Source organism: Seriola aureovittata, chromosome 7 (genome assembly GCF_021018895.1).
Source record: "Seriola aureovittata isolate HTS-2021-v1 ecotype China chromosome 7, ASM2101889v1, whole genome shotgun sequence".
Classification (NCBI taxonomy): domain Eukaryota; kingdom Metazoa; phylum Chordata; class Actinopteri; order Carangiformes; family Carangidae; genus Seriola; species Seriola aureovittata.
This window is the reverse complement of record NC_079370.1, coordinates 2771374-2793402: the sequence shown is the minus strand read 5'-3', so window position 1 is coordinate 2793402 and position 22029 is coordinate 2771374. Positions and strand designations below refer to the sequence as shown.

The following is a 22029-nucleotide window of genomic DNA, read 5'->3' as shown; positions in this document are numbered from 1 at the left end:
ATGAAGCTTTACTTCTGTGATTAAACTGGGGAAATAAATACAGCTCATAATCGAAGAAAATATTGTTTATCTTGATTGAAATTTTCTTGCATCTAAATGTACTTACAGGAATGATGAACACTTGAGTACTTGCAACACATACATGTTCAAATATTAATTAATCACATCTTTTTATTCCAATAGTTCAATCAAGTGCACTAGTAGTCCGTAGGCCTGGTGCACTAAATACACCTTTCATCCCAACATTACAAAGGTTAAGGTAATTTGCCTACAACATTCTGTGTCCAGCCTGTGCACAGTGTTTACATGTTGCCAAATTTGACTGACAAAAGTATCTCAATCAGAGCCAAGAACCTGTCCAGTCTTCGTAAATAGTTGACCAAGTTTTAATATCACTTCAACGTTTTTTTTCTTCCTACAAAGTCTTTTAGTTAATGTTAAATTAAATATCAAACATCTTCACTCATATGAACAAATGTAAACAAGAGATAGGAAGTATCAAGTTGACATATATTCAGTGAGTTGCCAAATAATAAAGTAAATCTATCTAAGCGTAAGTCACAGTGAATGACTCGGATGTTTTACACAAAATGCAGCAATGTGGCTCCAAATATACAGCAGCTTGTTTATCACCACTGCTGCTGCAAAGCTTGTTGATCAGTCATCAAACTACAATAACTATCTCTTTGCATAATGTCTCTCCCTCTGAACCTCCGTTACAGCTTGAAAACTTCTCAAACATTTTATATATTGTCAATGATGTTTTGTATTTGGAAACCGCCCCAATGAGTCAAAATTATCGCAAAACAGCCAGATTCAGTTTTACTGTCCAAATGAAAGAATAAGTAGCTCAACTGGCAGCAAAGCAATTCAGTCTGGTGACACTGCGTCTCATTAAGGGTTCACCTTTAGTTTGCCCTTCACTTTTATTATCATGGTTTGCATTTGTCTTAATCCAGAGTTTCCATGCGTTTTACATACTAAGGAAGAAATATCTGCACAATTATGTAGATACAAACAAACACACTGAACCTGCATGACTCATTTCTGAATCAGCTTTATCCAAGACTCATTAAACATTAGGTGAGTCTCTTTTATATTCTCAGGATTCTCACTCTTCAGTATAAAAAGGAAGGTTTCTAATCCATTTTACAACGTTGGCCTGTATCTACTAAAGCAAATAAAAACGGCAACCAGGAGTAACATATCATCTGAATCATCCTATTGATACAATGCATCATGAAAAGTGAGCGTTTTACTGCCAGATTCATTTATCTGCATTTGTAATTTCTGATTTACAGTTAAGCAGCACCACAAACTACACCCTTTGGAACAACCATTAAGTTGAATCAACACCGCTCAATAAAAACTGAACATGGAGGTAGGATTTATTGCAGGACTGTTGCATCACTTTTATCTAAGTGTACCTAATAAACTGCCAGCTGAGTGTATGCCATTTCCACATAATCCATCTTTGATTACAGCACGGATTACTTTCCACCACTGTTTTTGCAAGTTTATCCCTCTCATCTAATGTTTATTAAAATGTTATTGACTCCTTTATGGTCCGTGCATGAGGTATAATTATTCTGCAGTTGTTCATGTTGTATAATGAAACATGCCAGTTTAGAGGATATTGTCTAATATCGTTGTCCTACCTGTGCTAAGTGTAAATGTATGTTGACGTTTGTGAGCTCGTTCTTAATTAGCAGATGCTGCCTAAACACTGTTAACGCCATTAAATTAAGACGTGCAATTCAATTCAGCGAACCAAAGCATCAGTTTGTTCCATTACCCAACCATGGATGTATTATAAGATCTGGATACCTGATCTAAAAAATGGCGCCCGTTCAATTCTATAGTATTTGTTCGCCTCGCGCATCCCACTTGTACTATAAAAATTGAACAAGGAAGTCGAGAGCCGGAAACAGAAACAGCTCGTCTTCAGAGTAAAGGTTGCACGTTTTGAACAAACGTGCTGGTTGCAGCGATCTAAAAAAAAAAAAAGAAAAAAATATATTTATATATATATATTATATATATATATATATTATACAACGTGAACAACTGCAGAAGAATTATACTTCACATAGTTTATTTTGAATATAAATATACATATATATATATATATATATATATATATATATATAGGCACAGGAAAGTGTCACCTCTCCCTCTATGTGCTCCAGTGTGAGTTTTACAGTTTGAATGATCTTTATGGACTTTGGTGGAGCTGATTATTTAACTTAAAGATAAGGGGTTGATTAACCGTTGTAACTGTGTAAATGCTAAAGTTTTGGCTGTAATTGTATTACTGTATGTCTTCCGTGTAATTCTCATTATATATTCTGAAAGAATATTCGAGCTTCCGATATAGATTTTGAAGTATTTTCTTGGCTGTAACTGTAACCCCCCCCCCCCCCCCCCCCCGCTAACAGGACGCAGTGGTACGCTCCAAATGACAGCTCGACCTGAGCTAGCCCTCCTACCCGAGCATAAGCAGCCTCTGAGAGCCACCGAAAGGATCGTTTTAATCAACATTTACGTGTTTAATTTGTGTCGTCGTTCTCTAATTTTCAAGTATTTACCACCAACATGTCTGCTCCTAAGAAGGGAGACTTGTCCTCAAGTGAAAAGGAGTTGTTTGAGGTTATTACTGCAGGTAAGCCTCTTCGGCTAACGCTAATCCCTGAGGAAACCATGCAGCAGTTAGCTCCTGTTAGCTTCTGTGATAGGTTAGTGATACAAATAATACAGAATAATGTCAGTTTAACAAATTTGCCACTATGTGACAGCTTTGTTAAATCACACCGGTTCATTTAATGGTTAGCTTGATGACGAGGCTCGTTAGCAACTAACGTTATCCAACAGCTAATGATGTGTACATGAGTAGCTTACCTCTGATAGCCTGCTGTCTTCATATTCCCATTTCAACTTCCAGGATGAAATTAATCTTTAAAGTAGTTTCTATAGAAGTGTTTTTATTGTAGATATGCAAGAGTATGTATTATGTAACTGATGCATTGATAGGTAAATTAATGACAATATCCTTAAAAGAAAAAAAAAACTCAGAATAAAGAGATGGGTTTGCTGTTGAGATCTGCATAAACTGTTGGTAAAGCTTGGTGTTGTCTTTATACTGGATTAATATTGAGTCTTGTGCTATTAGGAAATGTTCAAGAGGCCTCAAGGCTGCTGGGCTGTAAGGATGTTCGAGTCAACTGTTTGGATGAGGTAACTGAACAATTCTGAAGAGTTTACTCTCTAAAACAAGTCCACACCTTTGCTAATAGCCTTTATTTCTCCCAATTCACATGCCAGGATGCTGATGTTTATTTAGTTAGCTATTAGTTTATTTGCACAGGAAACAAAACACTATATAACATAATGCATTAACGGATTCATCGTATTTATCCTTGGGCATGGCATTAGCTTGCATCTCTGACTCAAATATAGTCGTCAGTGCAAAACTGTCACATATCAGAAGTGTCACAAACACATTAACACACTGAGGCTTCTTTTATAAAATGTGGTCAGTGCATTTCAGGATGAAAGTTTTTGTGGGGGAGAAGACATGATAAGATCTTTTAGCAAAGCTCTTCCTTTGTTCAGTGACATATGTGTGGGACAAGAGGACTTGTGAGTCTCCACACAGAAGGGCTTTGGAGGACGTCCTTCATGTCCTTCCTTTTTTCTGTTACTCTTTTGTGTCCACCTGTCAAAATCAGCTGTTTGACACAAATACGCTGTTATGTAGTAGAAGCTGTGTGAGTCTTTAGAAGTTGTCACTAGTTTCAGGACATTTTGCTCTTTCCTTTTGGCATGAAAGGAGAGAAAAACATGAAACTGGCCTTGGTCATTGGTAAATATACTCTACATTTCAGGTAGCGGATAACGTCACATCTACTGTAACAATGGAGGGATCTACTGTTGAATTTTGTTGGAGTAATGCTAAAGAGTAACTATAACAGGTGGGAGTAGTTGGGATTTCTCTTTACATACTGGGACTTGGTGCTTGTTGCCCATTAAGCATCATAACAGTCAATAACTTGAAAATATTTGGTTGTTACAGAATTCAAAGATAGAAAAACAATGTTCCAAGGCAAAATAACACAAAATATAAGGGGAAAAAACACAGTTGATATACAAAATATAAGCATAGTTTTACGTGACATGTCATGAGTACAGTTACTTAATAAAGGCAAAGTACGAGGTGTAACGGTGAAATGATTAGTTAATTCATTGATTAATTGTAAGATATAGAAAATTATATTCGGTAAGTATTTTGATAATTGATTCTGACATTTTTCAAGCTCAAATTTTTCGTTCTCTGGTTCCAGATTCTTCAGTTTTGAGAATGTGCTGCTTTTCTCTATTTTAAATTATTCATATTAAATCATGTGATCATATGAACTGATGATCTTCGGGTTTGTTGATCAACAGGACATTTGAAGCCTTGAGCGGTTGGAAATGATGATGGGAAATTATCTCTATTTTCTGAAATTTAATGGACAATGTGATGAATTGACAATTTAAATAATGGTTATTTGTAGCACTTAATGTATGTGAATCCTTTACAGCAGTTTAGTGCAATGCAGAAAGAGATAGTAAAAATACACATGAAACATATTTAGTGAAGCATGACAGTTTAAACTCTGTATTGAGATCATTAGGAGCAAAAGTATTGATATGTGTGGCAGTGCAACAGTGTTTTTGTATGTGTCGTCCTCAGTACGGGATGACCCCTCTCATGCACGCTGCTTACAAAGGAAAGGCAGACATGTGCAAGTTGCTGCTGCAACACGGAGCGGATGTGAATTGCAACGAGCATGAGCACGGATACACAGCGCTGATGTTTGCCGGCCTGTCAGGTACGCTGTTCGTGTAACAGGTGAAACGTTTAAGATGTTAGAGTCGATCGTCACAGCAAAAAGATCAAAAATCCCGTCTCGGTTGTTCTGGAAAGTCCCTCCCTCTGTGTGCTGTGACTTTTCTCCCTCTGTGCCTGCAGGAAAGACTGATATCACGTGGATGATGTTGGACGCAGGGGCGGAAACGGACGTTGTCAACTCTGTCGGAAGGACCGCCGCTCAAATGGCCGCCTTTGTTGGTAAGTCTGGATGTGACGTGTCCTCGCTCTTTCTGTTCACACTGACACAAACTGTTTGTCTACTGTTACACTTGAACAGCTCTGACTAAACATGAACATGTGACAGATAATACATTCATTCTTTCTTCTGTTGTCGCTCCTCAGGGCAACACGACTGCGTCACGGTGATCAACAACTTCTTTTCACGTGCCAGACTGGATTACTACACCAAGGCCCAGGGTTTGGAGAAGGAACCAAAGCTGCCGCCTAAACTGGCCGGACCCCTCCACAAGGTCATCATGAGCACCAACCTGAACCCTGTGAAGGTAGGACACCACTGGACAGGAACTATATGTTCAGACGTAGACTAAACAAGTTCTTCATCCTACAGGCCTGCACCACCCTCATCCAACCACCCTCTAATATCTCTTTATACATTTCTTATTTCCACTTCCTCCTTCGAGAGAAGTAACATCTTCACTTTCACTGATTTCTGTCTTCATGGAGCAACAAGGAAGCTGCTTCTTCCAGATTTGCCAATTCGATACGATTTAAAACAAAATTTTGTTAATGTGATAAAGACACTTGTTGTTATGTATGCTAAAGCTATTTTTTTAAAAATACAATAACAATGGAAAAAATAATTGCAGGTCAAGTTGCAGTCGACATCAACTTTGATTATTCCTGGAAAAACCTACATTTTCATTACAAATTGAACTGAAGGAGAATGTGTTGTGTTTTTTCCAGATGGTGATGCTGGTGAAGGAGAACCCCCTGCTGGCAGAGGTGGAGGCTCTGGACAAATGCCGTCGGGTGATGGAGCTCATCTGCGAGAAATGCATCAAGCAGCAGGACATGAACGAGGTGCTGGCCATGAAGATGCACTACATCAGCTGCCTGCTGGGAAAGTGCGCCTCCTTCCTCAAGGACCGCGAGGACAAGCTGGACGGACTCATCAAGAGGTGAAGAAAACTGCGTCATGATCTGTTCATTACAGGTGTAAACTGTTGGAGAAGGTGTTCACTGTCCTGTGTCCAGGTTTAATGGTAAATTAATTGGAGACAGACTGTTTTATAATGTCTGAGTGTCTGTCTGTGTCAGTGACATCACTCTTATAGCGCCATGTTTGTACCAGTTATGGCAGATTGTGTTGCAGGAGTAGACACGATGGATTAGGCTCAGACGTTATCTGAAATGTAATATCTCGATACAGTCCAGCCCAAATGTCACAATATATGTTGTTATCCCAGGGGACGATGGATTTTTTATGTTTTGTTTATTTATTCACAGTTTCAATGGGACAAAACTGAGTCTGACTGACTCTCTGCTGTATCTGCTCTGAAGTTTCTTCTGTCCTGATGACAGTTGTAAAGTGATGCGCATGTCGCTCGTCTCCTTCATGTCTCTCCTGCAGTTTGCTGAAGGGGCGAGACTGCGACGGTTTCCCCGTCTATCAGGAGAAGTTTATCAGAGAGTGCATTCGCAAGTTCCCGTACTGCGACGCCACTCTGCTGCAGCAGCTGGTGCGGAGTATCGCTCCTGTGGAGATTGTGAGTCTGGATGAATGATTTTAAAACCGTGTAGAGATGGTTATATCCAGCATTGTGTTTGTGATCAGTGTTTTTTTTCCCTGCCTTCGTCACAGGGTAACGACCCCACAGCTCTGTCAGTGCTGACTCAGGCCATCACAGGTCAGGTCGGGTTCATGGACGCAGAGTTTTGCACTTCCTGTGGAGAGAAAGGAGCCGAGAAGAGATGTTCCATCTGCAAAATGGTGAGAGTGAAAGCTGCAGCCCTAAATTTATTTACACAGAGAACGACGGAGGCTCTTCTTCTTCTCTTCTTACATCTTTAGGAACTCCTAGTTTGGCCTCATCTGCTGGTGTCTCTTGTCTTTTTTTTCTTCGTAGCTTTTATTACACTTTGCACATGTTCAAATAATATGAATTTTGTTGGGGGGGCGGGTTTCACCAGGTGATCTACTGTGGCCAAGCCTGTCAGAAGATGCACTGGTTCACCCACAAGAAAGTTTGTAAGAAGCTCCAAGAGCAGAGAGAGACGCACGAAGCAGAATCGGCCAAACTGAGGACGCAGCAGAGCAAAGGTACCTCATCTGTCCAAGACTCAAAACAAGGAACAGAGTGATCGCTGGTCCGACGTGAACAGATTAGTTGGCAGAAGACGGCGATGACTTCCTAATAGTATAACTCGCATAGAAACACAAGTAGCATCATTTCAACAAGCAAGTATTTGAAATTGACTTAAACTTGACTGCAAACTAATTAGTGCCAGTGTTTTTCAAAGCATTAAGTAAAAGTTTGGGAAAATTTTTAAGCTTCTTGGAGCTTTCTTGTACATTTAGAAACATTTTGCAAAAGTCTGTAAATGTCTTTTTTGTATCGGAAATACATTTGCAGGGCTCAGTGTTAAATTTTCATTTTTCAAGGAAATAAATGCAGGAAATTACTAGTATTTCCTTTATTACATGTTTTAAAAGTCTCATATTAAAAATACCATTTAATCTAACCATATAGTTTTCTTTTTGTGTGCTGAGAGGCGCGTAATTATCTTCTCGTTTGGATTTTCTCTTGATTTTCTGATGCTGGAGGGACTTTTACTGCTTCCATCAGTGTCCTCGCACGGCAAAAATAAACAAACTTTGGAATTCATGTGGATATAAAATCAAGATGCAAATTCATCTGCTTTAAAGAATAATAATGGTGTTTTTTATTTTTTTTTGTAAAAGCAATGAGCCTTAAAAATCTGTTGGAATGACGTTAATCCAAATCCATTTCTTGCCAAGGCTGCTTTTTATTCCATAAATCTAACATGACAGAACGTGATGACCACATGTTGCTCTCAATATAAAAGCAAAGTCAGACCTGCAGTAACAGTATTGTGTTTGTGTTTCAGAGGAGAGTGACGCGGTGCAGGAAGCCACAGACTCCATACAGGAGCTGTCAGTGGAGACCAACAGCGAGGTCGCACCCTCAGAAACCTCAAACCCCGCCCCCATCGCAGCTGCCAACAACTGAGGAGCACCCGTCAGCATCCGCCATTCTCCAGAACACATCCATACTCCACAGACAGAGAGCAAACTGGCAGTAAGACTGAAAGCCAGACAAGGACTGGTCCGGCCGGAGAGACGAGCCCGTATTTATTATCGACCTGAGACTGTCACTGAGGCGGGGCGACACCGAAGCATTCGAGGAAGGTTTGTGCCACAGCGGCCATCTTTGTGTCATTTTTATATGTTGATTATTTTTATTTTATTTTTTCATATGTGAATGTGAGAATTGCGTAGGCTGGCGTGTTTGTGGTAGAGGTCACTGGGAGGAATTGTGGGTAATGGGTATATGAAGAGCTAATTGGTTCACATCCACGATGGAACGTAAATCTGCCTTAAGAACCTGTAGCAACCTGTGCGGGAAGGAAGTGACTGTGTGGCCAATCAGAGCTGCTGTTGTTTGCATTTAACTGATTTGTTATTGGGATGTTTTTGGGGGTTTTTTTTTGTACTGATAACTTTGTGGTAGATAGTGAGTGGATAGCATGGCTGCACAATATTGACCAAAAATGTATATTTTTTAAAATATGAACAACATAAACATGATTTATTTTTAGTGTATCTTGAAAGATAATGTTAACACTCAGGATTTTCCAAATTGTAACTAAATGACAGATTTTTTTTTTCCCCCACTGATCCATCATTTGTTGACCAAGCGTTGTTGTACGCAGCACAAGAAACATCATGTCCGGGAAAAACAAAAGAAACGGTGATACTCTTTTCATTAATGATGCAGCCTGAATGGACAGAGAAGCTGAAGGTGAACCACACGTCCCATGAGGCTTTGTTTGCCCTGAATGATCCAAAAACTTGATCTTTAATCATGATAAATAAAAACCATCTTCACCATTTATTTTTTTGCAGTAGATTTTCATATTTTTCCGGTATGTTCTTCATTTTTCTCACCAGTTTATTCTCTGTATGTTCAGATGAAGAAGTCAGAACTTTACATACACCTCAGCCAAATATATTTAAACTCTGTTTTGCACAATTCTTAACATTTAATCGTAATACACATTTCTTGTCTCAGGTCGGTTACAGTCACTGCTTCATTTTACGAACATGAAATATCTGACTAATAGTGGAGAGAAAGATTTATTTCAGCTTTTATTTTTCAGAAAGCAAACTATAGTCTGGGATATACTGTCGTTAGAGTGATGACATGACGTGGGTCTGAAAACATCAGAGGCAAAAGGTTTTTATTTCATAGGTAATGTACACCTGAACAATTTAATGCAAACTAATGCAGGGCCCCTCTGCTTTCTTTTTTTTTTAACCCTATAATGTTCAGAGAGGTGATGATTTAACTCTGGAGGCTCTTGTGAAAACTTTAAACATGAAGGTAGTAACTACTGGCCTCTTAATAATCCAGCTTTTGACCACATTTGCACTGAAGAGTTTGGATTGGTCCTTACACCATATATAACTAAAGAATGGATATTTAAAGGGTCACATATCCGTAGTGGCATACTGCACTTCCATGCACTTTTTTTTTTTTTGTTTGTGAAAAAACATTAAGTGACACAGAAGACATTGTGACCATGTAGATTTATAATGTACTGAGGTGTCAGCTGCAAGACCTCTGCTGCCACCCCAGTAAACTGAAGGTGAATGGAATTAAAGCTATATAATAATCAATAATTTATATGATTGTCATCAATAATTTTATATTTACAATCCATCACAATAACTTTGTGGTACAGATTCTTCAGTTCCCCTCAGTTCTACAGAGGTTTCCTGTTTCTCTTCCTGCTCTCATCAGCAGCTACTCAGAAGCAGTGTCTTATTTTGAAAAGAACATCCTGTTTTTGTTTTTTTGTTTTTTTTTTTTTGTCTGGATAATTCACAGACCTTGCTGTCAGATTTTTGTAACAGATCATTTTGAGCAGACCACAGAAACAGCGATACAGTGGGAGATATTTTGCGTTACAGCGTGTAATGACTGAACACTTTGAGAAAGCGGCCACCGTCATCTTCCTCTCCTCGTGCGGTTTATCTTACTCGTCTGCCGAAGGCCACAGACTGGAGGACGCGGTGACTCTCCTGCCTGAACATCTGGAAGGACCTCCTCCTCTCTTCTGGCTTCACCTCTGAACACACAACAGGTAGAGGACCATATCTACTGAAAAAAATGTTTGAGAGAGTTTGTAATAAAAGTGTGAAATGTGACGGGATGTCTTCATGCGTTACCTTTCCCGTCTAACACCTGGATAGAAGGCAGACGGTGGATCACATGGTGTCGATATCCAGGTTCATGAGAGATGGGGTTGAGGAAAAAAGCTGAAAAAAATAAATAAATAAATAAAATAAAATACAGTCACATTTCACCATCTGTAGGTTGGTGTGAATATTAATGGAGGTGTTGGACTTTCTCAGGCCCGGGGAAAGTTCTCACTGGCACTTTGGAGCTGATGCATCCTCCTGAGCTCGTGCGTCGTGTCCTCCAGACCTCTGATCTGGTTGTTGTGGAGAAAAAGACGCCGCAGGCAGGTCAGATGATTTAGAGCCCCTGTAAGACAAAGATTCACATGGATCTTTATTATTCATTTATCCAGGATGCATCTGGTTTTCATTTACCTGCACAAATTTACACCTGAAAGAAGTGGAAACTACTCTTTTGAGGAACTATAATAGAAATATTGTAACTTGACTAAATTTATCTGACAGCTACAGTTGTATCTGTGTTTTTACTTGAGCAAAACATTTAAGCAGCTTCACTGTCTTTGTGTAAATGAAGCATTAAGTGCTTCAAGTTAAAATATATTGAAAGTTAAATTGTAAAAACAAAATCAGCCTCTGATTTTTCATGTGCCACAGGTCTGTAAAAACATCTTTCACTCTTAGTGCTCTACTAAAGGGCATTACGTTTTCACATCGTCTTCAGTCAGATTCACCTGTAATAGACTTGATGTTGTTGTTGTGGAGGTAAAGTTCGGTCACGCAGCAGTTCAGGGAGCGACAGCTGAGCTCTCTGATCTGAAAGAGTCAGAATAAATGAGACTTTCTGTCAATTTAAACTAAAACACCCAGTTGCTGTAAATGAAGCTTTACCTTGTTGTTATTCAGCCACAGCTTCCTCAGAAAGTGAAATCTTGATAAGTCGGGGACACTGGTGAGTTTTCTGTTTACAAAAGGCTTGTTTGTGAAATTATTCAGCATGTGACTCAGTTTTCACAGCAGCTGCACTGAGACTCAGATACATTTATTTTTAATGCCAAAAAAAAGAAATGTTTGTCTTACTTTGAGGTGAGGCTGAGTTGGCAAACATCAGCGTCCCTCCTTATCCCACACTTCTGGATTATGTCATTTATATCCTGTGTTTAGGGTAAAAGAAAAAGTAAAAAAACAGATAATCTCAAAAAGTAAAACTGAGGTTGAAAGTGTTTGAGATAAAGCTGTTCACCTTGCCAACCTCCATTGTCTGTCACCTTTTGGATTTCCAGCCACACCTGTTGCCAGGAAACTGCTGTTGTGTTTGAAATCACAACAAACAAAATATAATTTTCAAAAAATTATACTATTTATTTTTTTATTTTTTTATCTTTCATGCATGGATAATGGTATCTGTAGGTATTTTATATTCATCTTTGTACAGATTAAAGATTAAATGCGTCATCATTCATCGGCAGTGAAGGTAAATATCCAGCAGAGGGGAGTGTTTCACCAGAATTCACAGGCAAACCAAGTCAATTGAGTTTTCAGGTTTATTCACACTGTAGTTTACTACTTACTGCAACTTAACAGCTGATTTTACAAATAGACCATAGTCTCTTACACTATAGATCATTTAGTACATTCCCTGCAGCACTATGTTTACTGTAGTTAGATAGCTGCTGTTTTGAATGTTTTGGTTTGGGGACACATTTTAAAGGGAAATATCGAACCTCATTACATTTATCTAACAGTTGTAGTTACTAGTTCTTACATTGCTGGTTAAAGAAATTGTTTGGGAAAACACACTTCTTTCCAAGAGTTAGATCTATAGAAGATCTATACTCTTATGTTTTTATGTCATTATAGAGTTGGATCTTGGAAGTGCTCACTTTAACCTAGCTTAGTGTAAATACTGGAAGCAAGGGGAAACGGTTCACCATGTTGTAACCACTTTACATTACTGTTAGGAGATCAGCCATGATTGAAAGTGCACTAGGTCTTTACATTTCTTAGGAGATTTCATCATCCCTCTGTCTTTATCAGGACCTGAGCCAGTACAGATGCAATACCTCCTCCACCTGTCTCACCCACGGCAGAGAGTCCAGACAGTGAGGAGGGTCCAGGTGAGTAACATGCTGTCATTCACTTTTAAAAGTAAGACTTGTCTATACCGCTGTGATTAAATCAGACCCACAGTGTAAACATGTTCATACTGCTGATTCTTAATGAATATACCACTGCCTATATTGGTTATGTATTTTACAGTATATCCATATTTGTACTACTGAATTTGTTGGTTATATAGTGTGTGTACATTGAATTGTTATCACACCTCTAGTTGTTTACCCTTCATTTCCTTGCATTTACGTGTCATAATATTCATACTGTGTTTATTTTGCATATTCATATCTATCCTCACAATTTATTATATACACACAAGATACCTAACATGTTTTAATATAAAGAACTTGTATGATCTAAAGGAATTGTCCTATCACATGTTTGTCTGTATCAGGACCAGAGGTCCAGTCTAATCATCATCAATGATGGACCAGCACCTGCCTTTTCCTCTGCATCTGGCCTCATCAATCATCAACCACATTACATCAACACCTTGAGGTATTATCCCTGCACATGACAGATTGTCTTTACTGTGAACTGTTACACACCCCCTAATCAATACCTTTTGCACATCTTGCCCAGCAGGAGTTTTGTCATTCTAAAACACTTTTGTACATAGTTGTGTAGTATCGTTTTCATTGTTTAATTTTTATATATATGTATCTATGTATATTTATATTTGAGTGTTGCAGTATTTTACCTTTTTTGTTATTTCCTATGAATACATTAATTGGATACTACACCAAACCAAATATCTTGTAAGTGAAAACCTACCTGGCAATAAAATTTATTTTCTGAGTCTGCCTTTTTCTGATGTCGTCATCCCTTCATCATGCTGCGAGTGGAGTGCAACTTTTTCTATCTTCATTTATAACTTTTAATTGACATTATTTATTTATTATTATATTTTATTTATTGCATTTGGAGTGGTGTTTGCCACAATGCTGTTACTGTATGTAAGGATTAATTTGTAATGTGTGCTTTCTTCTATTCTTGCGGCTTACATCATGTGCTGTGGTACAGTGGATGGATGGGCATCGGTTGAGAAAACTAAGGTCGTCACATGACTCACTGTCACAGGGGGAGGAGCCCTGGGAGAGACCGTCAGTTTCACCTGAACCTCAAGTTCTGTTAGTAAGTTATATGATAAGTTTATGGCGCTGCAGTGACTCACTCTCGCCTCTTGAGGAACAAAGTGGTATTACAAGATGAGACGGACAGTTCAGGACATCTAGCAGCAGTTACACAGTGAACCTTTTTAAGGCATCTGCAGTCACTTATTTCCGCCCCATTAACCCCATCACCATTCTGTTCAAAGGAATGCATTTTACTAAGAGTTGCTGTATATTGGGTAAACTTTAGATAAAGGGCTGATTTGTTTTAGCATTTCTAAGTGTCCACACAACAATACACACATGAAAATTGACAGACACACACAAGTGCACAACTGCAGTTGCTGCCCAAACTTTCACACAGCTGACTGTGATTGGACTGATTAACTCAGGAGAAATCACAGCAGCTTTATTGCAGATCAGCTTCTGCAAGAGCATGTACATGTGTGTATGTACATGTCTTGCTGTGGTTGTTGGGACAAATTTAGGCTTGAAAACCATCATTGTGAGGTCACCTTGGCCGGTCCTCACAGTTTCAAACTGCTTTTCAGCGGGCACATTCAAAATTTCTCCTTCAGGAATTTTTTATCGATAGTAGAAGTATTGATTGTCATATTAGATCCCTCTCAGGGAATAACAGAAGTGATTGAGACACAGCCCTCATCTATTGTTGGGATCTGTCCCAAACTTTCTTTCTTGACTCTGTTCCAGGTGTCGTTCGTACCTTTCCCCCCTCCCCCTCTCATGCTGCTTGTCAGTGAGCTATTAACCCAGCCACCTTTCATTTCCCATGAGGGTTAGGGGCAACCGAATTCCTGTTGGTGAGTCTCAGTGTGAGGGAGAGGGAGTCAGCTCCCAGCTTCCTGTTTCATTACACAGTGAGGGCACAAAAGCCGCGGGGCCTATCATATTCACTCTTTAACCCGCTCTCATAAGAAGCTCAGAGGGGCGTCGGAGTGTAAATAGCTTCCTGAGAAGAGTGGGACGTGTTGTCCTTTATTTTCTCTCGGAAGTGGAGTGAATGAGTCTCTGGTGTCGTTGTTTGAGGAAAAACAAAAGAGAAAGGAAACAATAACAGAAGCTGAGTGTGAAGTTTAATGACAGGCTGGGTTCAGCTGCTGAGGAGATTTTTTTAAAAAGCAGAATCAGGAAGGAACAATTTCATTTAAGGTTCTGGTACCTGAGTATTTCTCTTACTCTACATTTACTGTGTTTAAAAAGGTTGGAGCGGGGGGGGTTTGTTTGTCTGCTTTAGCATAAACAGCAGTGATTAGCATGTCTAGCTACCTGGCTTACTCATATTCCAGCAACTGCGTGACCTTCCGAGGCCACGTATCATTAATTAACTAGTTTGTGGGTTTAAGACACAAAACCTGTGCTCAACTAGAACATCTGTGTAGCATCTCCTCGCAAACTGGTCAGTCTCAGACGCTGTTAGAGCTCGTGTTAGCAAAATGAATCCGGCCCATACTCGGGCCAAGCGCTTGTTTTTCTTCTGGCCCAGTATACGCCCGGCTCCATGGCCCGAATCTGGCCCATATACAGCATGATTGTCAGAAGCTACTTCCACATCTGAACCAATTCTTGCACACACACAGAAAGTCGACTGTCAGTCAATATCGGAGGATAACAACCGGACTCTGCCCAGAAGTGGAAGTATAATAATGTTATGTTTGAAAAACACGTTGATATCTCCTGTAACATAAAAAGCAAAAATGCATTATATGAAAATACAACCCAGTATCTGAGCTAACTGGCCAAATAGGATTAAGTTAGAATAAACAGTCGGATCTAGACTCTATTTTTAACCTACTTTTAACCCTGTGGTTCCACCAAATGTATTTCCTCCACCTGCTGATTTGAACGATAACCTTTCACTCCAAAAAACGAAAGAAGACACAATCTCAGGCTTTTATTCCACTCTCCATCGTGAAATGGGGCCACAGACCTGACAAAGTGCTGGTGTGATAATAAACCAGTCAAGTGATCTGTGTATCAGCTTTCACTCACATGAGCAACAATTAGTGTCTCTGCACGACGCCTCTTTTCAAATCAGTAAGACAAGCCTGGGTTGAATGTTCCCCACAAAGGTAATTATATCTCCCCTTGTTTTGTGCAGCGGACGCACAAAGACTCCAGTTAGTCTGGGCACTCGGATCATTAGATGTGTAACTGACAGGGATTGAGAGGCAGGCAGACGGAGGATGACATAGACAGACAGCAAATTACACACAGACAATATCAGCTTTCATCCTTGAATTAAACGTGCGCCTGAGAAAGGCAAGTCGCGACGTGGAGAACCTCCAACACGGAGGAACTCGACAGGAAGTAAAATATGAGTCGGTGTCTGAAAGTCGTCAGCTGTGCACACACGTGTGATTAATGCTGCTGAAGACGCTGGTGAATAAATGAGCAGATGTGGACCGAATCAGGGTCTGACACACCGGACAAGACGGCAGACGTCACAGAGTTCAGATGTGACTGACAGCTCATCAAGGCTTTTCCTGCATCTGTTGAACAAAGGAGCAATGAATGCATCATCTTTCAACATTCTCACATAATTTGACCATGTGTGTTGAATGTGGGAAACTCCTCGGATCATTTTTGCTCCGAACTATTTTCAATGTACACAATTAAAGTTGTTTGTTTTTGATGTCTGAGATCCAGTTTGGATTTCACTCATGAACTTAAATTGACAGAGAATTGAACATATACATCAATATTGGTTCCAATAAGCATCCAGTGCAGCTTTGCTCCATATTTTCAGATGAAATGTGAAGATAAACTGCAAAGATCGCTTCTTTTTAGCCTCAAATTGCTGCAGAGACTGAAATATCTCTGCAACTATTCGCCGGTTTGCCATGAATTTGTGTACAAACATTCATTCTCCCCATATGGGATGAATGCTACTGTCTTTGGTGGCCCCTCCCTGACTTTTCCTGTAGTGCCACCATGAAATCGTTTTGTTGAGCTGCTCAGTTTTCATCTATAGCGCCACCATTAAAAAATGTTAATTTGTTGAATACTTTGATTCAAATAACATTTCCATCAGCCTCAAACCTACAAGAGAAACTAAGGAAACAAAACTAACCTCCATCTGCTTTGCTTTGACTCATAACTCAAGAGCAGCAACAGTCACTCAAAGCTACGGCTGTTTATTATTTCACTCAGCATAACGGCAGATTTACTGCAAATAATCAGAGGTGGAGGTATCAAAGCATCATACTAGATTTAGTCTCCACAGCTGCATCAAAAGTCTGATTTAGGACCGTTTTGGAAGCTGGTCTTCAACTGCCAAGTTAAAGCTTAATTTAGATCCAGATTTTTGTTGTTATTCTTGAACAAAGACGTTTTCTAAGGCTGAAAGAATCCTAACGTCAAGTCGAGGTAGAAATAAGGTAGAAATAATATGTGATTTCATGATTACAAAATGTTTCTGTCTCATTTAGAATGAAACTGCTGCGTTTAGTTAATCTGAATATAGACCAGAAACTGACGTTGACCTCGGATCTAATCAGGACTTCTTGACTTTGGAAAGTAGCCTTCTTTCTACCAACAATTTAAGACTATTATTGTCACGTATTTCCTCTGCCCTGCCTTCTTTAGAGTCTGGAAGGAAGTATTCCTCCAATCTGCCACTCGTATTCTATGAAACTGATTTTGATTTCACAAGAAAACAAGTTTACGCTGAATTCATCTGCAGTGGAAGATGATGAGGGATCGTATAAAGGAATTGTCGTGTTACATATCCTGATCTTTTCTGACAAATGTCATCAGTGTTCATTTGATTCAGTTTTGATTTCTAGTTTTAAGTTGCTTTTTTAAAACATATCTTATTATCTTTTATTATCATATCTCTTTATATGTTGTTTTACAGATATATTAATATTGTTAATAAACTAAAACAAACCAAATTTGGTTTAAGTAGGAGAATCGAACCAGAGGCCACTTACTCAGGCCCTTAATCCCATCATCATCATCATCATCATCATCATGGATAGAAGCTTCCTCATCTTCAGCATCCAGGATCAAATTTAACTCTCCAAAATAAAAGCAGTGGGCGGGTTGATTTTATGAGCGTGCACCAATCAGAGCGTCCCCTCAGAGACGCACCTGAGGAGCTGCCAGAGCGAGAGGCGGACCGGCTGTTGTGCTATAAAACCAGCGGGGCAGCGGAGACCTCCGTGCAGTTCACCCAGCATTACCCTCCTTCAAGCCGGGCCAACATCTCCATCTCCAGCCGCTACAATCCCCCCTTCTCCCCCCCCTGCAAGCAACCATGCACCTGAGCGCGCACGAGTCGTGCCATTCCTTGGTCGTACTTTGCATCCTGCTGAGGAGTTGCCAAGCCCTGAAGAACGACGCCACGGAGCTGCTGTTCTCGCACGCGAGCGCGCCGGTGCCGGAGGTTCAGAGCAACGTGTCCCTGAACCGCGCACGCACCGGCGGGAGAGGAGCGGGCGGCGCGGCGCAGCACAGAGACGGTGAGTGAGGATGCTCTGCTGGTTTGTCATTTATCCGTCTGACTGTGATCAGGCCTGTGAAATGATCTTCTGATTTTTTCCACAGGGACTCGAACTTGCGGTGTGGTCCAGCTTGGTGCCTTTAGGTTCTTTTTAGGAAACTGTTCCTGCTGCTAAATCTTTGACTTAATTATTTCCTTTTAGTTTCTGTTGTTGTTTTAAATCTTGGGGAATTTGGGAACGACTTTAAACAGTCATAATATTTGAAAATCATCTTTCTGTGATTTTGCAATGGATTCGTGCCCTACTTTTTTCAGTTGATGTAGCCAAAGGAGCATGAACAACAGATGAGAAAACAGAAAAATACTGTTTCTCAAGCTGTCCCATGTGCACTGTACAACATCTTTTTCTTCTTATTCACTTGATCTCTTCATTCCTGCTCATTAAAGGCTGCATGCAACACAAATCTCTTGATAAAGTTCAGGTTTAAGCATCAAAGTTTCCTCCTTTTGAGAGCCAGATGATGGATCTTTTTAATCAGGCACTTAATCATCATCATTTCAATCAGTTTACACATGATCTCTGCTTTACTGAAAAGCATTATAAACTACATTTAGCATAACAATACTTCATAGAAGTCACACAGTTTATACTTGTAAAAAGTAGCCTAAACCACAAAAATCCTGCTGTTGTGGAAGAATGTAAGAATCCCATAAGGTGCACTAAGGTCACTGTAAACTTGCCACAGTCTTGTACAGACATTATGGAGCTGGAATATGATAAAACAAAAAAACATGGCACATTTCAGAGTATAATCCCCTCAGTGTTGATCGTACAGTGTCTCTGCTCCTGTAATCATGACTCCCAGCAGAGGCTGCTTCCCCGGCTGGCCGGTGTCCAGGCCGGGATGAGAGGCTCCGACAGGTTCTGGCAAACTGACCTGGTGTCAGTGCAGCTGAATGGAGGTGTTCTCCCATGCACAGGAAACCTGTGATTGTGGCTCTGAGCTCCCCCAGCAGCCACGAAGGAATGAAGGAAGGGGAGGGAGTGGGGGAGTAAGAGAGAGGGAGAGAAAGATGGAGCCTGAGCCCTGTTCATTCATCAAACACTGTCACAGAGGGGGAGGGGGGGAGGGGGGGCATTGTCACTGAGGTGTATGCAGCTGTATGAATGGACCTGAGCTTGGGTTACAGTGGTGGGATGAGGGGTGGTGGTGGGGGGGGCAGTGTTTGTAGCCTGCAGCAGAATAATAATGGCAGTTTTAGATCTTGCACAGAAATAATCCTCCTGTTAAATCCCTGACATAAAGAAAGTTTTTCTTTTTCACGACATAATTCCTCAACTTTTTTGAAGTAGAAAGGTCAACATGTTATTGTGCTCCTTCCCTGTGACTCGCCACAGGCTGCAGGGTAAAGGGCTGGACAGTAATCCACTATTATCGTGTATTATCTTTCAATATAATGATGAAATAATGACACAGCATTACTGTTATATGCAATTGTATTGTCTCATTTGGTGCTTAAGAGGAAATTCTGAATCAAATCTCTGAGGAAATGTTACAGCTGCAACAATCAGTCGATTAATGGGCAGAAAAAAATTTATTGGAAACTTTTTGAAGCAAAAATACCAAACGTTAGCTTGTTTAAGCTTCTCAATCTGCAGCTTTTCTTTGTCATGCATGATAGTAAACTGAATTATTTTTGGGTTTTGGACTTGGTCAGAGAAAAAAAGGCACTTTATACTGACAGAGAGAAAAGGGTATAATCAAGAAATCTGCAGATTAATTGATAATGATAATAATCGTTAGTTGCAGGGATCTCTAATTAATTCTCATTGTGTTTTTCCACAGAACGAGGCCAAATTGGATGCAGAGAGCTGAGGTCCACTAAGTACATCTCTGATGGCCATTGCACCAGCATCAACCCCATCAAGGAGCTGGTGTGTGCCGGTGAGTGTCTCCCAGCTCAGATGCTTCAAAACTGGATCGGCGGCGCCTATGGCAGGAAGTTCTGGGGTCGCCGGAGCAGCAATCAGGACTGGAGGTGCGTTAACGACAAGACCCGCACCCAGCGCATCCAGCTGCAGTGCCAGGACGGCAGCACGAGAACGTACAAGATCACCGTGGTCACCTCCTGCAAGTGCAAGAGGTACTCGAGGCAGCACAACGAGTCGGGCAACAAGTTCGAGGAGCCGGCCGTGTCGCCGCCGCAGCTGCTGCACAAACACAAGGCCAAGAGCAAGAGGAGGCTGGGGAAGAGCCGGCTGAGTGAGAACTGGCACGAGACTGAACCCTGAGAGCCACCAGACTTACGGACTCACTCTGAATCCACATCAGCCTGCAGGAGTTTGGTCTCAGTGATATTGAGACACAACATCCAGAGCTTGAGGTTGTGGATTATCTCTCAATGTGACTGGGACTTGATTTATGTGAAGCTGGTTCCTCACTATGATGGAGAACTCCAAAGGGCATGCTGAGGACTTCTCTCGACATTTTAATCCACGAGGTTAAAGATAATGTGAACAGACCTGGGGTGTACAGCCTGCAGAGCTTTCTGGAGCCCCGAGACAACACACATTGTCCCATTGTAGCCATGTGCATGTGTTCATAACTATATTCATTTTATACACAGATGGAGATTTGCCTGTTTTTGGCACCAACACCAGTAAACAACACAAAACATCTCAAAAAAACAATCTTGTGTAAATACTTGTACATATATCAAATTCTTACTTGCCTTTTGAAGTATGGCCATGTGTATAAAATTTTACCATGTAAGATTTATGATGTAGCTATGATGTAATATATTTTCTGTGGCAACATATAACATGATACGTTCTGGTTGAGTGGTGTAAGTTTGTGGGTGAAGTCTGGAAAAGCTTCTTCATCATTCATTCTTGTAATAACTTTATATGAAATAAACATCTTTTTATCACACGTTGTTGTCAGTGGAGACTTTACCAGGTATGACAGTGTTTGATCTGCAGGAGGATTCACATTAAAGCTTAAATCAGGCCAACGTTGTTATTTAAGACTTGATCACAAACGCAACTACAATGTTTACAAAGGGAGTTATTGAGGAAATAAAATGTCCCTTTACATTTAAGTTATTTGTAAAAAAAAAAATATATATATATATATATGACACAATAATGCCATAATGTCTGTATCATGAATTCTACACTACCAAAAAGTAAGCATTAAGAATACTTTTGGCATGTTTTTTACTGCGTTGTTTTTTCTATTCCAAAAACAGAATCCCGCGAGATTTGCGGCAACTTTTCGCAGCGTGAGAGAATCTAAAGTCACGCGAGAATATTGACTTGTAGCGACTTGCAGCTGTCGATGCTTTTTTTTTTTTTTTTTAACGATGCGTCAAGTGTTTGGACTTTGACCGGAAATGAAATAATTTGTTCACAAAAAAAAGAGTTTATATTGCAATGGATTTTCTTAGCATCAGAAAAAGCATATAGATATTATATTTTCTATCTAAATTTCAAGGAAGTGGTTCTTTACTTGAGTATTAAAATTATTACAGACTAACTAATTTTCTCTTACTTCATTTCAGAGGCAAACATTGCACTTAAATATTTTTCAAAAGCTTCAAACATTATCCCGTGTACCACCTAACCTTAAAATAATATTGCCTTCGATACACTAACAAACTGCTGTAAATCTACGGGAAAATTTCAACAGTATAATCCTGCTATCTTTAAATGTAGTATATCACTGCAAATTATTCTCGGTGAAATTGTTTATAACGGTATTTTACAGCATTATTGCTCAGAGGAAAGAAAACTGTAATTTAAAGTATTTTTTCGCAATGCATTTTGGGAAAACATCCATTTTCATCCTTCAAATAAATAGGTGAGTACATTTTTGCAGTACTTGTTAGCATAGGCAAAATATATCACATTTCCAATCAAGCTGTATTGATTATCTAGTAGAATGCCTCCTGACTTATCTTTATGTTTAGGATTATTTTTGCTAAAATAAACCGTATTCAGAGTGAATGTAAAAGAGCA

At 39.9% G+C, this 22029-nt stretch overlaps 3 protein-coding genes across 3 annotated transcripts; 2 read left to right on the top strand and 1 right to left on the bottom strand.

The window, feature by feature from the left end:
* Positions 1 to 2458: 2458 nt before the first annotated feature.
* ankmy2a (ankyrin repeat and MYND domain containing 2a) lies at positions 2459 to 9009 on the top strand. The gene is made up of 10 exons (XM_056381801.1): positions 2459 to 2662; positions 3170 to 3234; positions 4733 to 4871; positions 5012 to 5110; positions 5255 to 5415; positions 5837 to 6051; positions 6504 to 6639; positions 6735 to 6863; positions 7064 to 7193; positions 8003 to 9009. Exons 1-10 carry the CDS (start codon positions 2596 to 2598, stop codon positions 8122 to 8124), a joined length of 1263 nt encoding a protein of 420 aa, XP_056237776.1. The 5' UTR covers positions 2459 to 2595; the 3' UTR covers positions 8125 to 9009.
* A 407-nt stretch (positions 9010 to 9416) lies between these two features.
* Positions 9417 to 11476, bottom strand: LOC130172054 (leucine-rich repeat-containing protein 72; the record flags this gene model as incomplete). The annotated part of the gene is made up of 6 exons (XM_056380471.1): positions 9417 to 10246; positions 10347 to 10436; positions 10552 to 10665; positions 11051 to 11132; positions 11208 to 11277; positions 11397 to 11476. Coding segments are annotated over 6 exons (534 nt in total), but the record flags the coding sequence as incomplete, so codon positions are not given.
* A 6199-nt stretch (positions 11477 to 17675) lies between these two features.
* sostdc1a (sclerostin domain containing 1a) lies at positions 17676 to 20941 on the top strand. The gene is made up of 2 exons (XM_056381139.1): positions 17676 to 18027; positions 19856 to 20941. Exons 1-2 carry the CDS (start codon positions 17823 to 17825, stop codon positions 20299 to 20301), a joined length of 651 nt encoding a protein of 216 aa, XP_056237114.1. The 5' UTR covers positions 17676 to 17822; the 3' UTR covers positions 20302 to 20941.
* The last annotated feature ends 1088 nt before the right edge of the window (positions 20942 to 22029 follow it).

Coding starts and splice junctions, on each gene's coding strand:
- ankmy2a (XM_056381801.1), top strand. CDS start 2,596: ATGTCTGCTCCTAAGAAGGGAGACTTGTCCTCAAGTGAAAAGGAGTTG. Junction 2,663..3,169: donor GTTTGAGGTTATTACTGCAG/GTAAGCCTCTTC, acceptor TTGTGCTATTAG/GAAATGTTCAAGAGGCCTCA. Junction 6,864..7,063: donor GATGTTCCATCTGCAAAATG/GTGAGAGTGAAA, acceptor GGGTTTCACCAG/GTGATCTACTGTGGCCAAGC.
- sostdc1a (XM_056381139.1), top strand. CDS start 17,823: ATGCACCTGAGCGCGCACGAGTCGTGCCATTCCTTGGTCGTACTTTGC. Junction 18,028..19,855: donor CGCGGCGCAGCACAGAGACG/GTGAGTGAGGAT, acceptor GTTTTTCCACAG/AACGAGGCCAAATTGGATGC.